General features: G+C 41.9%; 1 protein-coding gene across 2 annotated transcripts in view; it reads left to right on the forward strand.

Annotated features, from left to right (window-relative positions):
- met (MET proto-oncogene, receptor tyrosine kinase) overlaps window positions 1-23,046 on the forward strand; it is a 76,414-nt gene that overhangs the window by 15,088 nt on the left and 38,280 nt on the right. For both annotated transcript variants that reach the window (XM_008277977.1, XM_008277978.1), the window contains exons 3-10: window positions 11,088-11,291; window positions 17,865-17,993; window positions 18,597-18,770; window positions 19,622-19,779; window positions 20,384-20,498; window positions 20,815-20,951; window positions 21,739-21,903; window positions 22,323-22,422. In XM_008277977.1, the coding sequence (XP_008276199.1) occupies window positions 11,088-11,291; window positions 17,865-17,993; window positions 18,597-18,770; window positions 19,622-19,779; window positions 20,384-20,498; window positions 20,815-20,951; window positions 21,739-21,903; window positions 22,323-22,422 (1,182 nt within the window). The remainder of the gene's footprint in view (window positions 1-11,087; window positions 11,292-17,864; window positions 17,994-18,596; window positions 18,771-19,621; window positions 19,780-20,383; window positions 20,499-20,814; window positions 20,952-21,738; window positions 21,904-22,322; window positions 22,423-23,046) is intronic.

A 23,046-nucleotide genomic window follows, 5' to 3' on the forward strand; every position in this document is an offset into this window, starting at 1 on the left:
TGTCTTTTGCATCGTGCACAAATGGCTGCCACCTGCAAGCTGTCACGACATGCTATGAAATATTTTACGGTGACTTCATAAAAATCTGCTTCCATTAAAAAGCATGTCTGTTTTCAGTAGTTTTTTTGATGAGGTTTGGACTGCATTTCAATGGGACTTCTTGATTATTTTTAGTGCTGCCATTTTCATGCTAAGCAGCTGAAATATTGCATTTTATTTTCTGTCACTTGGTGAAAAGAAACAAATATGAAAGGCTGTGCAGCTGAGCAATAAAAGAAACATTCCCTGAACTGTCAGTCGTTCTGCAGTCGTATTTGCTTGGTTCTCTTCATCTGGCTCTGATCTGAGCTCTGCTATGAGTACGAGCACAGCGTTTCTGCCAGCGCTGCGCCTGCCAGTGATCTCATCTCATCCAGGACCATGCTGAGATGAGGAGGCCCGTGTGTTCAGACCTTATGTTGACCCTTGCTTGATAAGCTGTCTTGCTGCTGAAACGCAGGCCGGTGCTGTTTACAACCTGAGGTTATCTGGCTGCTCCTCAACGGCTGCTGCTGGGCTGCAGCTTTCCAGCTGCCATTTCCCTGCCTACCTCACGGATGAGCAAGAACCCTGCTGCCTCTAAGATAGAAGCTCGTCTCTCAAATCTGAAAAATGAGAGGCAGAAAGAACCACTTATAGTCATGAATGTTCTATTCTCTAAATGGTAGCAAGAAGGCCTGAGGAGCTGTTTTTGGCAATATCTGCTCACAGCGAAATCTTCACTGTGAAGATTCTGCCAAGCGTCTGCACCGGTGGATGGATCTGATTATTCCAGACTCCTTGGAAGCAGGAATTTCAGAAAAAAAAGAGATTTGGCTGAATAACTTGTCAGCATATATCTTTTTAGAACTTGTGCTTATATCCCCACTTTGAATTGAATGTAGGTCGTCTCAGCATAAAGAGCCAATGGTTTTGACATTTTAAGTGAAGCTGTTGTGTGTGCATGGCAGAACAGCTGTACTTTTAAACCCCCCTCTGACTTCAATCAATGTGAAAGGGTAACACTAATGTTAATAAAGTCATGCGGGTAGATGATTGGTGCTAACTCCCCCAAGCAGCCTCGACACTAAATCACCCTCCCCTTTACGTTCATGTGTTTCTGTAATTAAGAGCACATGTAGGAATGGCCTACAGCCTCAGTAAATACGACTGATCGCTCCCCTCAGCTGTCAGATTGGAGATCGATGTGGCCTCAGAAAGACATTAATGCTCTAAAATAAAATCCGGAGTGAGTAATTTTCAGTCTGAGAAAGCAAAGCATGATGTGATGTTCATTTGAACCCCAGAATTACCCTGCATCATTGTTCATTCAGTTACCGTGCAGTCAGAAAGTCTTAGGACAGCGTGTTCAGAGTTGTACACATCCATATTCATCTACATTATACTTGTCGGCCTTTTTACTCTGAAGGACTATGTATAAAAAGCACTGCAGTACTTAAAACATTCATCTGAGGCAAATGTAAACTTTCTCAAATGACCAGAACCATATTTCCTCATGTACCTGCAAATCTACTGCAGACATTCAGGCAGTTTTGGTTTATTTGTCCTAGTTTTGAGATGCCAGCCTGAGCCCCAATACTGCTGCGGTGAATGTGAATTTGTCTGTAGGACGTCCACTATTGAAAAAATGCTATTTACTGTGAAAACTTCAACAGGACTGTCCTACGTGGAAATTTTCTGTATGTAATCTTGTCACAGCAAAGACAGAAGACAGGACACTTCTCTGGCTTTCATTGATGTAAGCATTACAAACAGAATTGATCTCTGCTGTATTACAGGGAATTTCTGACTGTTTTAAAACATGGCCAAATTCAAACATGGTCAGATACTGCTATCACAAGAAAGGATGAGCATTGCAATGTGTAGTGATCTTTTAAAGCTGAAAGTCAACGCTTCAGTGTCAGAGTCATTGTTAGTGATGGGTGGTGTAGCTGAAGAGTTAATCATAGTAAAATGCTTCATTTCAGTTGATGTTTATAATTACTCATCATTTTTTAATGTCCTATGTTTAACATAGAGGAAAACTGGTTTATGAGAATTTAACTGCTTTGGCCTAATATCAAGGTACTCAGGTAACACAACAATGAAAAGCCCACAACTGAATGCATTTACATATAGTAATAAAAATAAAGACTATTAAAGGAATGATCTCATCTTGATGCACAATTAATAAAGAAAGCAAGGTGGAGGAGCAGGTGCACAGAAGGTGGCCAGGGCGAAGATTAAGGCCAGTGTTATGCTATACATATATATCCATGTCTGCAAGTACGTCCAGGTGGCGTAAATTTTGTCACCTCCCAAAGTCTGTGGGTGTTCGAATGTCTGTGTGCAGTCCAAAATTTGTGACCTCGTGGACCGTCTGCCACTGACTATGCTACAAGGTCAGATATAGGTACATATAACCTGCTGTGCATGTATGGAACACAGGCCTCCAAGCGAACTTCTGCACAGTAGAAAAATATTGCAAAAACATCAACATGATATAATTTCATCTATCCGATGCATTTAAGTTGCGTTTTCTTGCTGTTTATGAAGAGTTTTTCCCTGGTACATATCATTTTGTTTCCCAGGCCCAGTCATTGTTTCACTGTGATCCAATCTGTAAAAGCAGTGTTTCTCAACTGCTGGTCCTTGGTCCAGCGCTGTGACACAGAACATTAGCTACCAGAAAGAGCAACGGCACGACAAAGAAACTGACTAACAAATCAGTAGCTGTTTGAGCTGAAGTTATGTCAAACCTGGAGTGATCTATGTGCTGCAAATATTTTCACCTCTGCCTCGCAACTGTGTGCTGTTTCTAGTAGGCTACTGTTACAACAAGCTTGCTCAGGTGCAGGAAAAAAGTCTTTGCAGCAGGTCGGGAAGGTGGAATAGCTGTCTGACGTACGTAATTACAGCCTTTCTTTTTACTACAGCAGTGACTTCCCCAACCCCACACCCCGAGAACAAACCCTCTATTAAAGCAGCCTAAAATGTGAAACAATGGTGGCGACAATAAAACCAAAACAAAATATAATTTCTGCAAATACAAATGCACAACTTTGGTTCCTGTGCATTTGAATGAAATGTAAATGAAAATGTAAAAGTAGAACACTAGATGTCACAAATATCGATGTGACCACAGAATTTAAACAAATAAAAGTCAAGGAGGAAAGTATGAGTCCAGTAGGAGTGTTTTACTGTATGTTTCATGTGGAAACTGCAAGCCAAGCATGACAAGCCAAGTTTATAAGGTGTAATGTATCTCATATGTCCGAAACTTTTATGAAACACCTAGGATGAGAGCTGCATGGATGTTACCTCATATCAGTCATGGATGGAAAAATAGACCCATCTGGTATGTAAATACACTGAAATTGGCCTCACAGAATAATTTTGGAAACTCTTCCATGTGAAAACCTTCTTTCTTAATACTTCATTTGTGAATGCAACAATGTACAAAGGAGTTGACCGATTTAATTCCCTTTGATCTGCAGACTGTAACTTTAGCTACTGTGTCAGTCTGACCGAAATGTATATTTGCTGGACAACTCTGAAAAGCTGAAGAATGTGCTGTTGCTTTTTAGGAGGAATCAAAGAAGCTCTCTGAGAGCAGAAATAGTGTCTTTTGGCCCCCAGATCACCGAACTCAGCAGTCCATCATTTTTACCCTTGTTTTGAATCACATAAATCTCTGAGAAGAAGAGGAGGAAAATATGTTGATACTTGCAGGGGGAAAGAAGTTGCTGTGTCAAGGAGAGGTGAAAAATCGTCCTTAACTGTGTTCTCAGAGATGATATTTTAGTCTTTCATTGCAGGCAGAGGAGACAGAGGATGCAGGATCATCAGTCACCCAGCCAGGTTTCATACAGTTAAGGTGATTTAGTGGCGCTGGGAGACTGGAAGCTGTATTGTTCCTTTGTGGGAGAAGCCAAAAGAGCACACACAAAACCACACACACAGCAGCACATTATTATTTAGAATGAACTGTTTGTGTGTGTGTGTGTGTGGGTGTGTGTGTGTGTGTGTGTGTGTGTGTGTGTGTTTGTGTGTGTGTGTACATGGAGGTAAAGGAAATAGACAAAAAGAGAGGAAGGGGGTTTGTGGTGAGAAGAATTGGAGGAGGATGAGGAACAAAATTGAACTCAGGGCCAACCAGAGAGACAGAGGGCAAGACTGTAACATTTTCATCAAACATTAAGTTTTTATTTTCCGTATTTGGGCTGAACATGAGAGTATCCATCTGTCTGTAGCGCGTGAGAATTTTTCATTTGGTCAGGAAGAGTTTTGTGCAGGAAGTGATTTGTTTGACATATTTGAAAAATAAGAAAAAACAATCGTGCCATCTTCCCTCACTTCTTCTCTGCTACGAAAGAGTTTCCCATCAAGCTTCAGCAATTTTCATGAAATAAGCATGAACTCTGAAATGCAAATTACATGTTGTGTGTATGAATAATGCAAAGGCTGCATTCCTTCACAGGAAAGGACACAATATCTCATCGTGAACACCATCATTTTCGTTTGTGTGGAATGGTCAGCTAACTGTTTGGGCAACTTTAAAGTCTTTGGTTAAAAAAGTTCTTCAGCCATGTGCAGCCTGCTGACTTCTTTTTAAATCTAGAACCGTGTGGCCTTAAAACAAAGAGCATGGGATAGATTATAATGTTTAAGTAGATCTGACAGATCCAAGAGGATGTGCCCATTTAGAATTTTGTACGTCAGCAGAAGCTCATTAAAATCCAAACTGACACATAGAGAGAGTAAATGAAGGGAAGCTAAAACTGTTGTAATGTGGTCAAATGTGGTCACAATTTCTAGATGTTTGTTCTAGATTTAGTACCAGGGAGAGGCAAGTCTGAAAACAAAACGCTGCAATTATCACATCTGGTTGTAACAAAGGTGGGAAAAAGGATCTTGCCATTGGCTATGAAATAAGAATTTTGACCATATTTTGTAAGTGAAAGGCTACTTTTGACAGGTTTGTTTAAATGCTGATGAAAAGAGAGGGCAGAAAAAAACAACGTAGCACCACCATTCTTAGAGAGCAGCCCTTACAGAAAAATCTGTTCATACCACAATAGGTATGCACCAGTCTGCTACATGGACACTGACATTGCATCTTACATTGAATGCAGAAAAACACACAGCGATATAGGAGCTTACAGATTGGGCTGTAACTTGTGGCAGTGTGATTATTTTTGAGGCGTGTCGGGCACAGTGCGCAGACATAGCACAGGATTTCTGGAGAATGTAGAACTTCCTACTGTGTTTATGCACTGTTGATGGAAAGCATGTAGAAATCAAAGTCTGGCTGCGACTACTTCAATTACAACTGTTTTGATGATGAATTATGAAGGTGGGATGGTGAAGGAGATGTGCTTGCAGTGTGGACAGTCCCTGCAGAAAATGGTTATCTGCGTTTACAGCCACACAGCTGAGTATCTTTAGTGTAGCAGGGGAAATAAGTTTAAGGAGTGCACATAATTTGACAAAGACTATGAGGGGAAGATGTCAAACATAAAGACAGAAAACCTAGAGGGCCAGAAACAGAGCTCTGAGGTACTCCATGTTTGACAAGAAAAATTCTAACGTGGTATTATTATAACAAACCCACTTTAAGATAAAATACGAGAGCCTGGCCAGATGTGCCACATTGGTGTTCCGACAACTTCAGGACTACACAATGATCTGTGGGGTCTGTAGGAAGTAGAAGATCATTAAACATGTATTAAGTGCAGTTTCAATAGTGACCCTGAAAACAGATTGAAAAAGTTCAAAAAGATTACTGAAGCTGAGATATCTGAACAGTTTGTCTTTGGTAAAGTTAGTAATCCAGAAACACTGGGGCTGGATTAAAGCAACTTCTTTTTTTCCACATTTCTTGTAGAAAGTAAAGGTAGATGGTGGGATGTTTGTCTGTTGCATCACAGTTAGGGGCAGATGCAGGACACAGGCAGCACACAGAGCATAGGAGGAAGAAGTCTTTCTTTCACGTATTTACCTGAAGATTACATTCAAGCCTAAAACACTGCATTGCTAATTTTAGGAAAACAAAATTCAGTTTGAGTACTGCATCTGCTTTGCCTTTACTGTAAATATATGTATCTCACTCTTCAGGCACTGAGGAAAGACTTCAGAGGAGTTGCTGCTTGCAGCCTCAGAGGCTGGCAAATGACAGTCATGGAATTTTACATGAAGGATGTCTTTTGGAAAGCGGTGATTTTAGAAACCTCCAGTTTGCTGCACTCAAACAGCCGCAGTAAGCGACAGCAGGATGACTGCCATTTTCAGAGCACTGCCTATTTTGGAAAACATTCATATATGCCTAATGACTAAATGAATCCAAATTCACATTTTTTATGCCACATAGAGAATCCATTATCTGTGGATCCAACAACCTGTGTGCTATGAAACATGAGGAGAAACAGGAGGTTAACTAAATATGCTTAATGTGTCTTAATCTATCAGTTTGAAAAACGAGAACAGATTATTTGTTCTTTTTTTTTTTTTTTTTCAAGGTGTCCAGTTTTGGAATCAGATGTGTGAAATGGGTTGAAATAGCGTTTCCAAAAGTAGAGTGTGTCTGTGAAAAATGTTCCACTGTCTCGTCTACAATCTTTATCTATTAGACTAAACACTGTGTAATGATTAAAAAGTGATATATCACTGTTAGTCGTATTACATCACCACAAGTTCTAGAACAACAGTAGTTGTTCAGACTTCGTAAAAGGAAAATGCGTCCCTAAAGTCCGCTTCAGTTTTTTCCGCTACTATTTTACTATAATCATCACGTATTCTCCCTGTCTTCAGTTGGACCTGTTTATGTGTGAGGCCATTTTCTGCCCCTGGCCGTGCCCACCTCGGGACCCCATTATAAACAAAGTTGTAGTCCTGCTTGGCGTCTGGGGGGCCACCCGAGGGCAAGACCAGCTGCATTGTAAGCGCCGGGGTCTGTCTTCGCCTTTTTGTCTGCATCTCTCACTCCCTTAACTGTCCCTAACACCCCTAACATCCTCTACTACACACACACATGCAAGCACACATTAACACATGACTGCATGTGCCACCTATGTACTCAGACACACACTACGGTTGTTACAGCTACTGAGAGTCAGGTTGCAGAGTATCGTGCACACTGAGTCCAGGTGGACTACTGTAATGTGTGTCCCAACACCACCGCAACAATACCCTCCCCCCAACACACGCACACATGCACAAACACAACCACAAGCCCACATGCGGCCTGAGCATTCCTTCGCATTTCACTTTCTCTAGAAAGTGCATTTCCACACACCCCGACGACAACAAAACCACTCTGCAGTCTGGAGCGCACAATTGCACAAGCATTGTGCAGGTCAGAGGTCTGTTATTCCAGTGAGAGCGCCAGCTGAGCGGCCAGCAATGAGACAGACTCCGTGGGTTTGTGCATGTGTGCAAGTCTGCTAACTCGGGGCTAAGCCTCTGCAACACAATGTGTATTTTGGTACATTAGCACAAGCGCCTTTACCCTATTTTTGCACTGCACAGACAGTGTGCGTATCCGAAGCCTCGTTTGCCAGTAACCCAGTCCACGGTTTATAATTCAGGCATTAGTGTGTCTATTCACACAGGACCCAGGGGCCACAGTGAGAGTATGAAAACGACATTAGGCTACGTGGATCACCTTTCACCCCTCCTCTTGACTCTGCTGAGCAGTGCCGCAGGCTTTGGGAGCTCCACAACACCGAAACCCTATCGCAGTGCCGTTGTTTTGGGGACAATGGCTCCTGGTTAAGTGTGGGGCGAGAGGTGTATAATATCTCACGTATGTGCCCCATGGTGCCTGTTCCATGGCTGAAAGACACGTTCACAAAATGGCTTGAAAGGTGTAGAACATACGGAGCACTTGCTAACACCATAAATCTTCCAAAAGATGAATGTAGCAGAAACATGAAGATCTGCCTTAAACTCAACTTAAGCTTCTAATGAAGCATGAGGTTTTTGATAAATCAGAGTTTACTAGTGAAACTGTACATACTGTCAGATGATGGCTTGTTTTGTCATCAGTGCTAAAACTACAGGACTGTTAATGAAAAGTGGACACAACTAATACCTCAATTTCAATGGAGATCATCGAGAGATGGTGCAACAGGTAGGGCTGGACCATAGAGCTAAAAAGATCTATGCTGATAAGATGTTTCCTTTTAGTCAATATTTATTATTTATTGATCATTTTAGTGACCTACTCAGGAATAAAAGACTCAACTTTAAAATAACCACATAAGTATGAAGGAATGATCACACCTTGATACACCGTAAAGAAAGAAAACAAAACATAGGTACACACTGTGTGGAGGTTTACCACAAAATTCTTCCTTTTTGCCTTTTTTGCATTGTTTTTTTTTTTCCCTTCGTCGCTTACGCAGATATTGAGGTGTATTGTCAATGATTGTTCTTCAGTGTATCGGGTACGGCTGTATTGTGATACCGTTGTTATCGTTGGCAACATATCATGAGTAACTCTTAATTTTCTTCTATTCTGAAGCGACCATTAAAAGAGTTACAGGCCAATTGAAGATGAACTTTTCCTTTTTCCTGTACAGGTATTGTTGAATTATTTTTTGATTTTTTTTAGCGTCAAGCTCATTGTGAAAACTGCTGTTCATGTCTGGCCACTGCAAACTCTTGTTCAAATTCTTTGGGTCTTCTGCTATTTGGTGGTTCTGTTTCTCTGAATTTAAAAATCTATTTTTGAGGTCCTTATCAAGCCTTGTGAGAGACTACACCCTCTTGGGGAACCTGTTTGCCTCCATGGCATGTGTCAGTGTTCGGTCTCTAAAACTCCCTGTCTTCATGCCAAGAAACATCCAAGCATAACAGCAGCCAAGCTTCAAACGAAGCTTGTCAAAACAGTCTTTCCACTGTCCAATTTCATTGCCTTGATCCTCAGGAATACCTAAGCAGAGGCAAAGGAATGCCTCCTAGACCTTTTCAGTTCGTCCTCCCACCGTCCTGCTCCGCTTCAACAAACACCCCAAAGTCCTGTTTGTTTGCTCTGAAAATAATCAGCCTGGGGCCTGTTTTTTGAGCCGCGTGGCATAATCTTTGCAGTGGTGATGTCTCTATCTGCTGCACAGAGAAGTCAGGAGAGTTCTGGCATGTTCCTATGCTTTTCAATGTGTGCTCAGTGCTAGCTGTTCAGTTCGGGAAGTGCGAAAAGGACTTGTGATGGATCGTAATTTAAACGGAACTTCCTGGAAGAGGAAGACATTGTAAAGGTGTTCACACATACAAAGATAAACACATCAGAAACAGCCTTTCATCCTGTTTGAAGACAAGGAGATTTTCATCAGCCTTAACTCTCAGACTCTGTCAATCTCTTACGTGTCTACTTTCTTACGTGTCCTTATCATTATCCAATTTTAAATCAGCTTCAGCCACTAACTGTCATCCTTTATCCAATTTGAACTATTTTTCTTCTTTTTGCACTTAGTAATTCAGTGCAGATCAGCTGGCTTAACCACTTGCCAGCTGTGCATTTGGCATCAAAACAATCAATCTTTCTGCCAGCTTTCAATTTCCTCCACATTTTCCTTGGGTTTGACTTTGCCATTGTCTCTCCAACTGCAGTCACTGGCCTCGAGGATATTTAATTTAACCAAGGTCTGTTGCTGCATGCTTGAAAGTTAGCCAGATTTTTCTGCCTTCTTCGCCTTTCCTTTTCATGGGGTCCAGTTCGTCTCAGCTAACGTCATCATGGAAGAAATAAAAAAAAAAATCTTTGCTGATTTATTACTCCACTATTGTTCTCCTCATCAAAGCTTCCCTTTGAGAGCTACACTAAACAAATGATGCAGCAACTTCCACACGAACCACAAAATGACCCAGGAATGGCATGAGATAGAGATCACGAGATGATCAAAAGCAGCATTTGCATAATACAAGGCACAATAAAAGGTCAAAATAAGGAATCAGCTAAAAATTGCTTATAATGTATGCACTAATAGCACTACAATAATCATTCCACCTGTACTCCTTCCTCTCTTCTTGCAACTCAAGTGAAGAGGTCATCATCCACTGAAGCTGAGAAAACAACAGAAAGCTGAGGCCTGGTCAAGCAGCTAGGTCAAGGATCTTAAGAGCCACAAGAGACCCGCCACCCTCTGGGTCATTAATAATTAATGAAACCTGAGGCTGGGACAGGAGGCCATGACTAAACACAAAAAGAGCCAGAGCAGAGAGAGAAGGGCTGGGCAGTAAGGGGAGAGGGAGGGGGTCACTGATAGAGAAAAGGCCCTGTATCCAACTTTGGCTACAGTCTCTGCTTTCACTGTATGCTCCAAAGGTTCCAGACACAACAATCTGCACAACCCAGCGACATTTGAAAACCAAAGACAGGAGCCGGGGTAACAGATTTTAGTTCTAAACTCATGTGAAAAGATTGAAGTTCAGAATGAGGAGGGTGGAGAAGAAGGGGGGGTTTCACAGTCGGAGAGAGAAAAAGCATTTCATGGAATGAAAAACAGCATGAAAGTCTTCTCGCTGTTTCCCATGAAATCTTGCCATCCTCAAGCCGCTCTTCAACAAAGCTTGTGCTTGCCCTAGAGGTACTCTTGCGCCGAGACCTCCATTACGAGCACGGCCTGATGAAAGAGTAGCTAAGGGGGGCTTAGGAGGTTTGGCTCTCAACCCTCCCCCATCAGGGCAGATATGAAAGAACATAGTTCAACATGATATTATATAGCGGGTGGTTTGAAGGAGAGTGTGTTTGGATAACGGAATCCAATCTCAGACTCTTTTGACAGTGCATTGTCAAATGTTTGGTGATCAGCATTCCTTCATCATTCCTCCAGATTTTTATGTTTTGAGGTTAATGATTTTTGACTAGAAGTTTCCTCAAATATGTGTTTTTAGTGTTGAACATGACCACAGTGATGTTGCTGGCAGTTCTTGGCTACATCCTATGCCATATTACTGTCATGCCTGTAACCACAAGAGAAATCCCTCTCTTCACTGATATGTCACTGTAGATTTTGTTATTTCTAAGGTACAGTGAGTTTTCTCTCACTGACACTTTTGCTTTCTTTCAGAGTTCATCAGACGACTGTGACCTGCACGAAGGAATCCATGAAGGGAAAGAGGGCAAGTACCATCTGCAGGTGACCCAGTTTGTCCAGAGGTTGGAGTACTGGCACAAAGACTTGACAAACACCTTGGTTACCTCGATTACCGTGGTACCAGTCCATGGTCGCGTCATAGCATACCTAGGAACTGCCGATGGACGCCACATACAAGTAAGGAAGTCGATGGTTGGGTCTTAATTTGCCTGTAAAATGCAAGCAGTTTGGCGTAAACAGGGACCCTGAGGTTACTGTGGCCAGTGCAGTTTTCCTCTGTCATTGTTCATGTAAATGTGGCAGGATGTTGGTACGTGAGGAGTGAAAGCGCACTGCTGGAGACAGGCAGCTGCAGGTGCCTCTGCTAAAAGCAGGTTGGAGGAAACTATGACCAAGCACCAGGATTTTTCTGTTTGCACAATTTGCTTACCTTTGAACTATGCTCAGTGAGCCTCCAAAAAAGGTCCAGTCTGCCATCTGAGCAAACATAGGCCCTTTAGTCTATCAGTGTACAAACCAGCAGTGGATTCCACTCTCCTGAGCTGTTTTCAGTGTCTCCTCCATGACAAGTCTCTATTACTTCTTTAGTTTTAGGGTATTTAAGTCAGGGGATGGTGTTATAAAAGTAGGGCAGAGACTAGTGGCTCCTAGTTAATGTTGTTCATGTATACCTCTGTATGTTGTTTAAAAAATGTTGTTTGAGAAGGCTGATTCCAACAAGAAGCAGATCTGTCAGAAACAATGTGGATCATTTATTGGTAGAGCCATTTCTCTTATATTTGCTTAGAAGGTATTTTATATTTGCACAGGTATTTTTCTTAGTGATACTGAAGTCCAAAACTGAGAGTTCCTTCACTGGTTTCCTTTTATCTATAACAATTATGTGCTTTTTTTTTTTTTTTTTTGCTTCAGAAATATCTGTGAGGACAGGCTTGAATTAAAACTGACAAAACGGACAAAAACGGAAACTAAGATACTGCAGTTTTTGCTGTCAGAGAGTGCTTCTATAGTCTTATCAGGGCCCCCTCTAGCAAATATTTAAAGTTGAAGTAAGTACTGGTTTTGTAATTTATAGGTCAAAACATATTCTGATAAACGGGTTCAAATTAGGCTGAATTTGGTTGAACTGTGTGAGATTCTTGCATAGGTTACATAGAAGTGTACTTGGGATTTAGAGATGCACTGTTGCATAACTGTAAAAAGATGTTCTTTTTAGCCAAATTTACTCCAATTTGATAAATATATAAACATGCAAATCATCCAGTTTGAGATATATTTTCATGACTTTCCAGGCTGATAAATAGCACATGGAAAATTCTGTAGCTTTTAGTGCCAGTGCACCTGCAGTTCAAATGAGAGTTTGGCCTGTTAGAGGTGCCTTACTTGCACAACAGTCATTAGAACTGCTGATTATCAAGGTAAAATAAAGCACTTTGGCATTGAGCGTAATCAACTCAGTATGACAGGCCTGCGTTGCTGCATCTCAGACTGTGACTCACTACTACTACTTTCCCTTTTCATGTGGTGTTTTGTTATTTCGCCGTCCACTCTAACAATAAAACACTCTGCATGCGGCGGTTGCAGCTGCAGAGTGAAGTGCAGTGAGTCACGTTGCATTGGTGCATCAGTAAGAAACTATAGCAAATGGAATGAAACCCAAAGTAAAAGCTGAATTACCTCACGTGTTTTTGAAACACAAGAATGAAAAGACATGCAAGAGGGAAAAAAATGGCAAGAGAGACGTGGAAAAAAGGGCTGACAGCTGCACGGAAAGGCAGGGAGGGATGGAGGGAGGGCAGAGACGGTGCTAGTGGGCTGCCAGGGGGCTTACAAGCCGAACGGCACGTTAATGGTTGAACGGCGGGCTTCGCGGACACGTTCCCTCGCACGGCATTTTCTACTCGCTGAGTGTTCCGTGCAGCTGTTGCTGTGTGTTTCGCGACCATCAACCACCACCCGACCCCACCACACTCCCAGGCCCTCCTTCAGTCCTTTCTTGTTTTTTTGTGGTTGGCTGAATTGGCTGAAGTTCATTGTTGTAGCCAAAAGTCTGAAGAGGAGACCAGCTGTCCCAGACTGCAAAAGTTGTCATTTTATCGAAAGTTATGTCCTGAATACTTTATTTTCTTGAAACAAGTGAGCAAATCTGCTAATGCACTAGAAATGTTTCAACTCGTTTTCAATTAACATTAACTTTAAAAACTTTCTATAAAACACTACAAAAAGACTTCACTTGCACTTGTAAATACTAAAAAAGGAGCGAGATATGTGACATAATAAACTAAAACACAAAATGTTATTAACTTTTGATAGATACTAGTCATACTCCAATGTTGACATTATTGTCAACATTACCTCGAGTGCAGCGCCACCCCTTCAACAAATTTCTGCCCAGAGTATACCAGATTCAACCTAAGCCAGGTTGATGGAGATGGAAGTGAACAGGGACAGAAAGAGAGGTATCAAACATTCGAGAGGAAAAGAGAAAAAACAGGACAGATGGTTAAAAAAATACTTTCCGAGAGACATAAGCCAAGCAAAAGCAAAGAAAATTTAGTGAGTAAGAGAAAGGAATGAAATGCAAGGACGATTGTTGGAAAGATAGTAGAGAACATTAAAAAAATGAACAGGAAATCTGTTTTTTATCATGACATCCTCTCTCTCATTCCTATTCAATTTGCAACAACAGTCTTGCGACGAGGTGGCACTTTGAAAATGAGACTCTGCTGAAAACTGTGGTGTTTTTTAGGAGTAGCATCGAGTCAATCGAAGTAGGAACAATCACAACCCAAATTCTGCTTTTAGGGTTTTTTGCTGTCCTCTAGCATGTCACAGCACTTTTATGTCTGCAAATGAACAAAGTCCGCACTAAAGAGAAAAACACTGCTTTTTACCTGCCTAAAACACCTCCTTTGAAGTCCAGGCTTTTCTTCCGTTACTTATTTACATCACTATGTAACACATTTACATAATCCCTGCCTAGTGCCTAGTTTGGAATGCTCTCAGACAAAAAATGAGCAAATCTTTCACAGCCCACCTTTATTTTGTTCATTTCTACTTATATTCCTAGATGTGAGGTGACAGTAAGTAACCAACATTACCTCACTTGGTATGGCCTGCTGATCCATCAGAACAAATTAAGCTGTTTTAGAGAGCAGCCTTAAAGTGACAGGTTAAAACTAAGCGTTACGGAGGTTAAGAAGAGGTGCTGCAGCAATGTACAGTATGAGGCAAATAGTCACAGTTTTGAACATTAAAGCATGTAAACATATTTTTGTCGACCCTAAAGCAGAATTTCAGATAAATAGATTTGCATAGAATGAGTTCTTAACACATATTAAGAAGAAAGCTTATCTAGTTATTAGATAAAGATGAACAGTAATGTTATTACCCAAATTGAGCTTTGAAAGCATCATCACAGACCAATGTTCTGGTCAGCTTTAAAGTGATATGTTTGCACAGGAGTGCGTGAGGGCACAATTTCCTTTTCCGTTTTGGTTGTGTTCAGTTTTTTTTTACCCCCCAAATAAAGATGTAGTAAACTTGTTAACTCCCTCTCTGATCACAGGTAGTAAACAGTTGCTGTGGACTTCCAAGTAAAATGTTGTCTTGATCCAAGATTACAGCCCTTACTGGTGTGAATGCAGTATCTAATTCACTTTTCCCATTGTAAATCGCCCTGGCGTGCTTATGAAATGACGATCCTCCGGCCATCTGCTGTCTCGGTCCAAAGCTAAGAAACAACAAGAATCTGTGAGAGGTGGTCGTCTTTGCTGTGGCAGCTCATTTCATTGTTAGTACGTGAAAAAGAACCTGTCAACTTTTCACATATTTCTGTTTCCTGTTTGCTCCCAGCAGACAGGGCAAAAGGGAACATGTAATAGAGGCAGTAAAAGAAAAAGAGCGTTGTTCGCCCCCACTGGACTCCATTCTGGCTCAGGAAGTGTTTCCCTCAACTTCAGTGGGGCACTGTGGGAATGGCACAGTGGCCGTGTTTATAGGCCAAACTTCCCCCCGCCTGCTTAATACAATAAGCTGTAATTTACACCGCTATTACCTCCAGAGAGATGCCTGTTGTATAGCTTCATCCCCAGAGGAAAGCCACCTATTATACTCGCTGATACAAAGCTAACGTTGATCATGAGGCTCAAACAGTGAGAGGAATGATGCTGGAAAACAAGCCGTTTCTGAGGGGGAGCGGTGTATCAGCTAGCCAACAAAATTCCATTTAAAATTCACGATGCAGAGCATATAAGCATTTACCGAGGGCTTTGGTACAGGGAGACTTACAACAAGACCGTAAAACAATCTGTGGGAGCATCATGCAGTGTTTTGTCCAATAGAATAAATCACACACCATAACTCTCTTCCCTGCAGTGCCACATCAGTGTGTCTCATGCTGTATGTGTGTGTGACTTGTTTTGCTGACAACACCATAACACGGTGCTTTGTTTTTGGAGGACGAATCACATTGCAGCTCCATCTTGAGAGGGGAAAAAAAGTGTATTTGTCCATGGGCTATATCTATCTGTGTGTGTGTGTGTGTGTGTGTGTGTGTGTGTGTGTGTGGGTGTGTGTATAATTTAGAGGGCTTCATGTAACTGGAGAAACCACACACCCCATTAGAGACCCTGTTCTGTTCTGTTTGCTCCGAGGCCTGTAATTGCAGCGTAACCACAAATGTTAAATGCTGCTCCAGGTGTGTTCGCTTCATGTGTGTTTGAGGGAAATTTGGTGTGCTGTTTTGTCGTTGCCATGAGGAGTTGTTTGAGCCTATGTGTGCATGACATGGTTTCGTGAAGTATGTGTCGGTGAAAGAATGTTCTGCAAGTGCAAGAAGTTAGATTAAATAATATGTACTGCAATTAGTATACAGTCTGCCAAATGCATGCAATCTTGACTACTAGATATTAAATAAATATGTGCATTCATAGGAGCAGGATGGAAGCAGTTGGAGTAATTATAGGCGGCTGTCCACTGCTGTACAACTACTGCAGCGGTCTGAGGCGGTAATCACTCGGACTACAGACAGTTCCATGTTCACAATCAGAAAGCTTTGTAAAAGTTTAGTTAGTACCAGGCACCATGACAAAGATTTCAATTCCCCTAATGGCCTCCGTCTCTCATCACAACTTGTGCTCTCCCTTTCTGACACTTGTATGGCAGTGGACATATACAAAGGACTGGACTTAATGGGTTAATGCTGATAAGATAAACATATCAGTTTTGATCCGTAACATTGGCTCAGGACATCCCAGAGAAATGACATGTGCTATGCCATTCTTGCGAAATGTGTAATTAGAGTTTGTGAGGTGCATCTCAAAATGGTGAAAGGTTGGAGAAAAAGTAATGATAATAGTCTGGCAGACTTTTTGATTTGTCAAACATGTGTATCTAATGACATTAATAATGACTGCATCCCCTGATAATACACACCTAAATGGAACAGACACATAATTAGTGGTGTTAGTTACACCTGTGCTTTTCCCTCTATGCCAAATCAAAATGTCTGCAATGAGTCAGTACATTAACCACGACTTGTGAAGACCATGAAACTGGACTTGACGCCATTAGTAGTGAGTCTGCTTTACAAATAAGCCAAATGAAGGCATCACCCACTGAAAGATGACACGGTTTGGATCATTTTCCTCCTCCAGCTCTCAGTCAAGGTGTGTCGGCCAAAAAATGTGATGTCTTCCTGCTGTCCTATTGTTGCATATTCCAGACCCCATATAATCTTTCCCCCTTACTGAATTCACAACTTGTATCAGTGCACGACTAGTGTTCCAAAAAAACATAGCAACAGTGACAAACAGAGGTAACAGTATCTCACCTCCAAACGGAGTCCTGATCTGACCTGGGTGCTGGTGGTATATAAAAAAAAACAGTGAACACCAAATTTCTTTGTCAGTCATTTTGTGCCTGACGTCGCTTTGAGTTGATGCAAACTTACATTGCATGAATCATTTTTATCTCTAGTAAGAGATGTAACAGATGAAATATACAAATCACTGCCATACCATAAAGAACAAATCAGGTAATGTGGATTTCTTTGGTGGTATGTCTTTCTAACAGATTATATTTAAATGTTTAAGTACCATTTACGATCATTTCTTTCGCTGTACATGCAAATATTTTGAAGACTGTATGATTAAAAAATCCATCCATCCATTATCTGTACATCACTTTATTATCTGTAGGGTCACAGTTTGGCTGGAGCTTATCCCAGCTCACTTAGGGTGAAGGCAGGGGACACCCTGGACAGGTCACCAGTCTATTACAGGACTACACATAGAGATAGAAAACCAAGCACACTCACATTCACACCTACGGAAAATTTAGAATCACCAATTAACCACAGCATGTCTTTGGACTGTGGGAGGCAGTGGGACAACCCGGTGAGAACCCACGCTGCACGGAGAGAACATGCAAACTCCACACAAAGCCTTAGGCCAAGATTCTGATACAGGGCCTTGTCTGTGTGAGGTGACAGGGTTTGATTAAAAAGTATTGCCTAAAATGTTTATTTAAACCTGGTTTGTTGATTGCTGACAATAATTGAAAACTATCTAAATCATAGATTTTGCCGCACGCTGTTTGCTTGACAATCACTCCTTGTGAGAACATCTCAAAAAGACTTCATTTTTCCTTGCAGTCTGAGCTAATGATAAATTGTGTCAGAGTTTCTTGTTTATGTTACAATAAAAGCCCCTTCAGGATGATTACAATGATATGTCCTCCCTCTTTTAGGTGCTGTTCTCCCGATTTGCCTCTCCCCATGTCAACATCCGCCTGGACTCGAGACCCGTCTCTGCCAGTGTGGCACTGCTGGACTCTGGCCATGCAAATGGAGCCATGCTAATGGCCACAGGGAACAAGGTGGGCTGTGAACCACAGATTATATATCCTGTTTTTCTTTTTGGTTTTTTCCTTCATGAAATGGTAAATGAAAACAAAGTTGTGCCATGTAGAGAGCATATTGCATTGGACACGTTGGGTAGCCCTGGGTTCATCCCTGAACAAAAACAATAATAAAATCTTCAATATTTCTTGCATTAGTGACATGATTACAAAAACTTATGTGAATAGACAACCATCAAAAGGGAGCAGAGCAAGCTGATAAAACAGAATAATGCTCCCACAGGCTTACAACTAGGATTCTGCAGCCAAATTGTTTTGTTTTTTCTTTCCGTCTTTTTCTGCCCAAGAATGTAATGAAGTGGCTAAACGGGTGCCCCTATAGCTCACCTGGTTGAGTGGGCGACCCATGAATAGGAGCTGTAGTTCCCCGACGTAGCAGTCGTGACTTTGACTCCCGCTCACGACAGTTTGCTGCAGGTTTCTCCCCATTCTTCCTTTCCTGTCTCACTCTCTCGCTGTCCTAACTAATAAAGGCAAAAATGCCAGAAAAAGTAATCTTAAAAAAAAAAAACAAAGTGGCTAATTTTTCTTTTTTGTCCTAAATTCTGTCCTCACTCCTAGATCACTAAGGTCCCTCTGATTGGCCCCGGCTGTGGTCAGCTGACCACCTGTACTTCCTGTTTGGTGTCATCAAGAGTGACAGAATGCGGCTGGTGTAATGGACGCTGCACCAGAGCGAACCAGTGTCCCTCCACTGTCTGGACCCAGGACTACTGCACACCAGTCATCACTAAGGTACTCGCTACCATGGCTATGATTGTTTCACAAAGGTCATGATTTTTTATTTGTCCATCGCAAAACACCATCATGATTTTTTTCCCCAATCTATCCACCTCAGTGTGAGAATGCTTAAATTAATCATTTCTTCATTGTTCGAGTCACAGCTGTTTCAAAACTGTGCAAATAATCTGAATGTAAAAGCAAACTCAAGTAACTTTTCAGTTTCCCTCTGACTCAGTCTGCTGGGTCACCTGCTACAGTTGTGATCACATCATGCAAGTTATTCAAACTGTTGTCTCTCCTCTCCTGCCAGAAACAGCTCATAAAACCTCTCTGCTGAACCTGTGTTCTGAATGTGTTTGCACTGTCCTACTTTACAGCATTGTAGGACTTCACAGTGGCTAATTTTTATTTTAATGGTAATACTGGACCCCACGCAGGTCTGTCGACTGTCTGCATGTAGAAAAAGCACGATTGGTCTCCACTGCCCTAACTGCAGCAAAATGGATTGGTAGGATAAGAAGACCCTTAAACCCCACCTTTTTCTCTGGTGGTGTTTTATAGACAGAGTTTTTAAAAACTGTCCGCAGAAAGGTCAAATGGATGTTCTTTAGACAAAACTCAATGTTTGGATGCTGTTTTCCAAGTGTTGTAGTTTACTTTTCTGCATCATATACTTAAAATGTTGTCAGATAAATGTCTAAATAAGGATGGAATAAAACCTCTTGATTTCAGCAGCTACTACAAAATGTAAACAAAATTGTAGTGGGAATTAAGAAACTGCGCAAGACTTTCTAAATCTCTCAACCTTTTTGGGAGGAAAAGTGCTGAATCTTTAACGTGAATATTCCTTTTGCACACACTAGATCTTTCCAACCTCTGGACCAATACGAGGCTCTACAGTGGTGACAGTTTGCGGACGCAACTTTGGCTTCGACAAGTCAGAGAGGTTCAAGGCCTCACTGGTAACTGTGGAGGTGGCGGGAGCTCCCTGCAAACTGCTCAGACAAGACAACATCCACAGGTGTGTGTTTGTGTGTTTGATTCAAGGAGCATAGAGCTCTCACATTTAAAAAGAAGTGAATTGTGTACATGTGTTTTGTTCCTGTACAAGTTGTGCTGGCATTCTTTGGTGTGTGAAAAACAGCGCTGCATGGTATCTGAAAAGCCACCTTTGAGAAGCAGAGAGAGACAGAGTGTATGTCAAGTGGTGGGTGTTTATGAGATAAAGGGTCCCGTACACTGGCGTCCTATCGGGGTTTAATAGGGTTTATTGTGTTGAAGGAAGAATGTTAAGAAGCAACCCCCCTCTTTCTCTTCTGGAGCCTGCCACATTCAACACATGACTTCCTTAACTGAAAAATTGCTGGGAAAAATAGCTGAATCCAGACTTTCCACCCTCCAAATCCACTGGGGCCATGTCCCATTCAAAAGCCCCTACAAACAACCTCATTACAAATTGCGAGGGAAAAAATAAAAACACTGCCCACACAATTCCAGATGAAGATTGTGTCTTTGTGCATTCCTGCAGGGTACTGGATCATCATTGAATTAGACTAAATGCTGGGTGGCTGCAGCAGGGTATAATGCCAGGTCTGTGTGTTGTTTTGGGGGGGGTTCGGGTGTAGGTGGACTGAGATGCACTGTTCCCCAGTGTTCAGTGGGAACTTCACCCCGTCAGGATACACAGTGAAGGTCACCAGTGGCAACAAGGTGGCCAAGATGGACGGTTTCAGTTTTGTGGTAAGAACTACGTTTTCCTACTTTTTATGACTTGATTTGTCATAAAGTTCAAATAAGAATCAAGCTTAACCTATATACATTTTAAAGATGGACCAAGTTGAGGCCGACTTTACAATGCTTGATGAGTTCAGGTCATCAGCAGCGTCCTATGTTTCTGGTCACTTGCTCTGAGCCAAGGTTTTAAAGTGGCCGTAGCATAGACAGTGTATCGATAATTGATCATTTGTGCTCAGGCAGTGTTTGTAGTTTCAAAATGGGGAAACTTCATTTAACAGAGACAGAGTATACCAAAATGTCTGGTTTTCTTTACATCCAGGACCCTGTGATCCATGAAATCTTCCCAACATTCGGGCCCAAGTCTGGAAACACTATGCTGACTATCAGAGGAGCTTTTCTGGATACTGGAAACAAGCAAGAGGTGACTGTAGGGAAGGCAGTCTGTAAGATCCAGAGGTCAGTTCACACTCTATGTTTTATCCTTGTTCTTTATTCTATCTGGCTGATACTGTTATATATTCTGTATTTTAATTTCTTTTTTTCTTAGAAACAAATTGTTGTGCTTGCACTGTGCATTCATATAGTGATCAGCCATGATATTGAAACCACCTGCCTCATATTTTATGAGACCCCCTCGAGCCACTAAAACAGCTCTGACCATCAGGCCATGGACACAGGACCTCTTGGGGCCTTAATGGGTCAGGATTGTTTTAGTGAATCACACAGATGCTCGATCAGATTGGGATCTGAGGCGTTGATACCCTGAGCCAGACTTGTTGTGTAGCGTATAGCCTGTATTTCAGCCTTTGTGATTTGGTGATTGTTCCCCACTGCAGTTATAAGCTAAAATTGAAATATTGTTCAATCTTCCTTCCACCTGTCAGTGGTTTTGATGTTGTGGCTGATCAGTGTATGTACTGCAGAGGAATGCGTTTGTTGCACATTCATCAAAGGTGCCTTGACATTACAATATTCCTGAGAACAGTTTGCCCACAAGCTGGAGGGCAGGTTAAAGGTTCAAGGTCTTTCATTCATTTCCCCTTATTTTTCTTGCCCTTTTCCTCATTCTGTTCCTTTTCCCGCCTAAGCAGCAGGAATTATCTGCAGGACTAATGTAATAGAAATGCATGAATAGCGACTTGGACAATAGCTTCCATTGTATGCATACTAAACACAACAATATATCCTCTGTGTTTACTCTTCCCCCCTCACCCCCTGACCCCATCCATCTCTCCACCATCAGTTTGTCGTCCACCATGCTGACCTGCAAGACTCCTCCACACGCTGTTCCCTCAGAGCAGCCTGTGAAGCTGACGGTGGATTCAGTGGAGCGCCACGCCCCCACGTTCTTCACCTACAACCAAGACCCCATCATCAACAAAATCCAGCCCTTGCGCTCCTTTGTGAGGTTAGAATCATATTATGCAGAATGGGTTTTCGATTTAATTTAGAGTTTCTTTCCACTTTCCAACTGTTAATCTCCATTTCTGTATGGTGGCCAACATCAAACTGCTTACACATTTATATTTTCTGGAATGCTATTGATATCACTCCTTGTCAATGTCATCTCAGCTAATTTCCTCCAAATATGAGCTCTTTCTTCACCTCAGAGAAGGCACGAGAGAGAAAGCGAGGGGGAATTTGAAAGAGGATGGCTGTGGATGAGCCGAGACAGATTAATGCTTTAGTTTTACAGCAGTAGGAAACGAGTGGGAGGTGACGAGTGGCTAAACTACTAATGCTAACAGCAGGTCCCTCCCAGTGGGAATCTACTGTGTCTCTCTCTGATGCTAACACTAATATCCGTTCTCAACCCCCTCCCTGTAGCGGAGGCTGCACGGTGTCAGCTCATGGCTTCTTCCTCCAATCCGGCCTCCAGCCCCAGATGGTTCTCACCACCGGTCAGGATGCTGAGGTCTTCCATGTGGTGAGTACAAGACAAAATTTATGCATCCAAATAAAATTATCCCTGAATTGTATCTCAAAGTTTCAAAATTGTGATAGCCACACAATCTAAGGTTAGTCTAAATCTTCTTTGAGGAATATTTCCCTTACTGATGATGCAATTCAGGAATAAGTTTTGCTCCTGCCACCCAAAAAGTCCCTGCTCCTGAGGTCATAATGAGAGTGATCAAGAAGTTCAGAGACTAAGCCTATGAAAATCTAAAACCTTACCTGAGATAAATTTGTCTGTCATCTTCATCGAAGTAGTGTCCTTGTGCAGCAATACAGCACTCACGGCCTTTTTGCAACACTACCTGGAAGTCCAGTGACGTAAACCTACAAAGCACCATCTGACATGGGCGCTCAGTCTGCTAAACTTTGTCAAAACTCCAACTCTTCAACTTCAACTTCATTTTGGGGAAGAGGAAAAAGAAATAGAGTCAAATCTTGCAAGTAGGGAGGGTGAATATGTTGGTGGATTTGTTATTGTGGCCAAAAAACATTTTGCATAATCACCAGGCTGTGACGGCGCACAATGGAGCACCAACATGACATTGCACACCAGTTCAGGTTGTTCGCACCACATGTCTTTCCTCAGATACCTCAG

The sequence above is a fragment of the Stegastes partitus genome, unplaced genomic scaffold (assembly GCF_000690725.1).
Source record: "Stegastes partitus isolate 25-593 unplaced genomic scaffold, Stegastes_partitus-1.0.2 Scaffold112, whole genome shotgun sequence".
Lineage (NCBI taxonomy): Eukaryota > Metazoa > Chordata > Actinopteri > Pomacentridae > Stegastes > Stegastes partitus.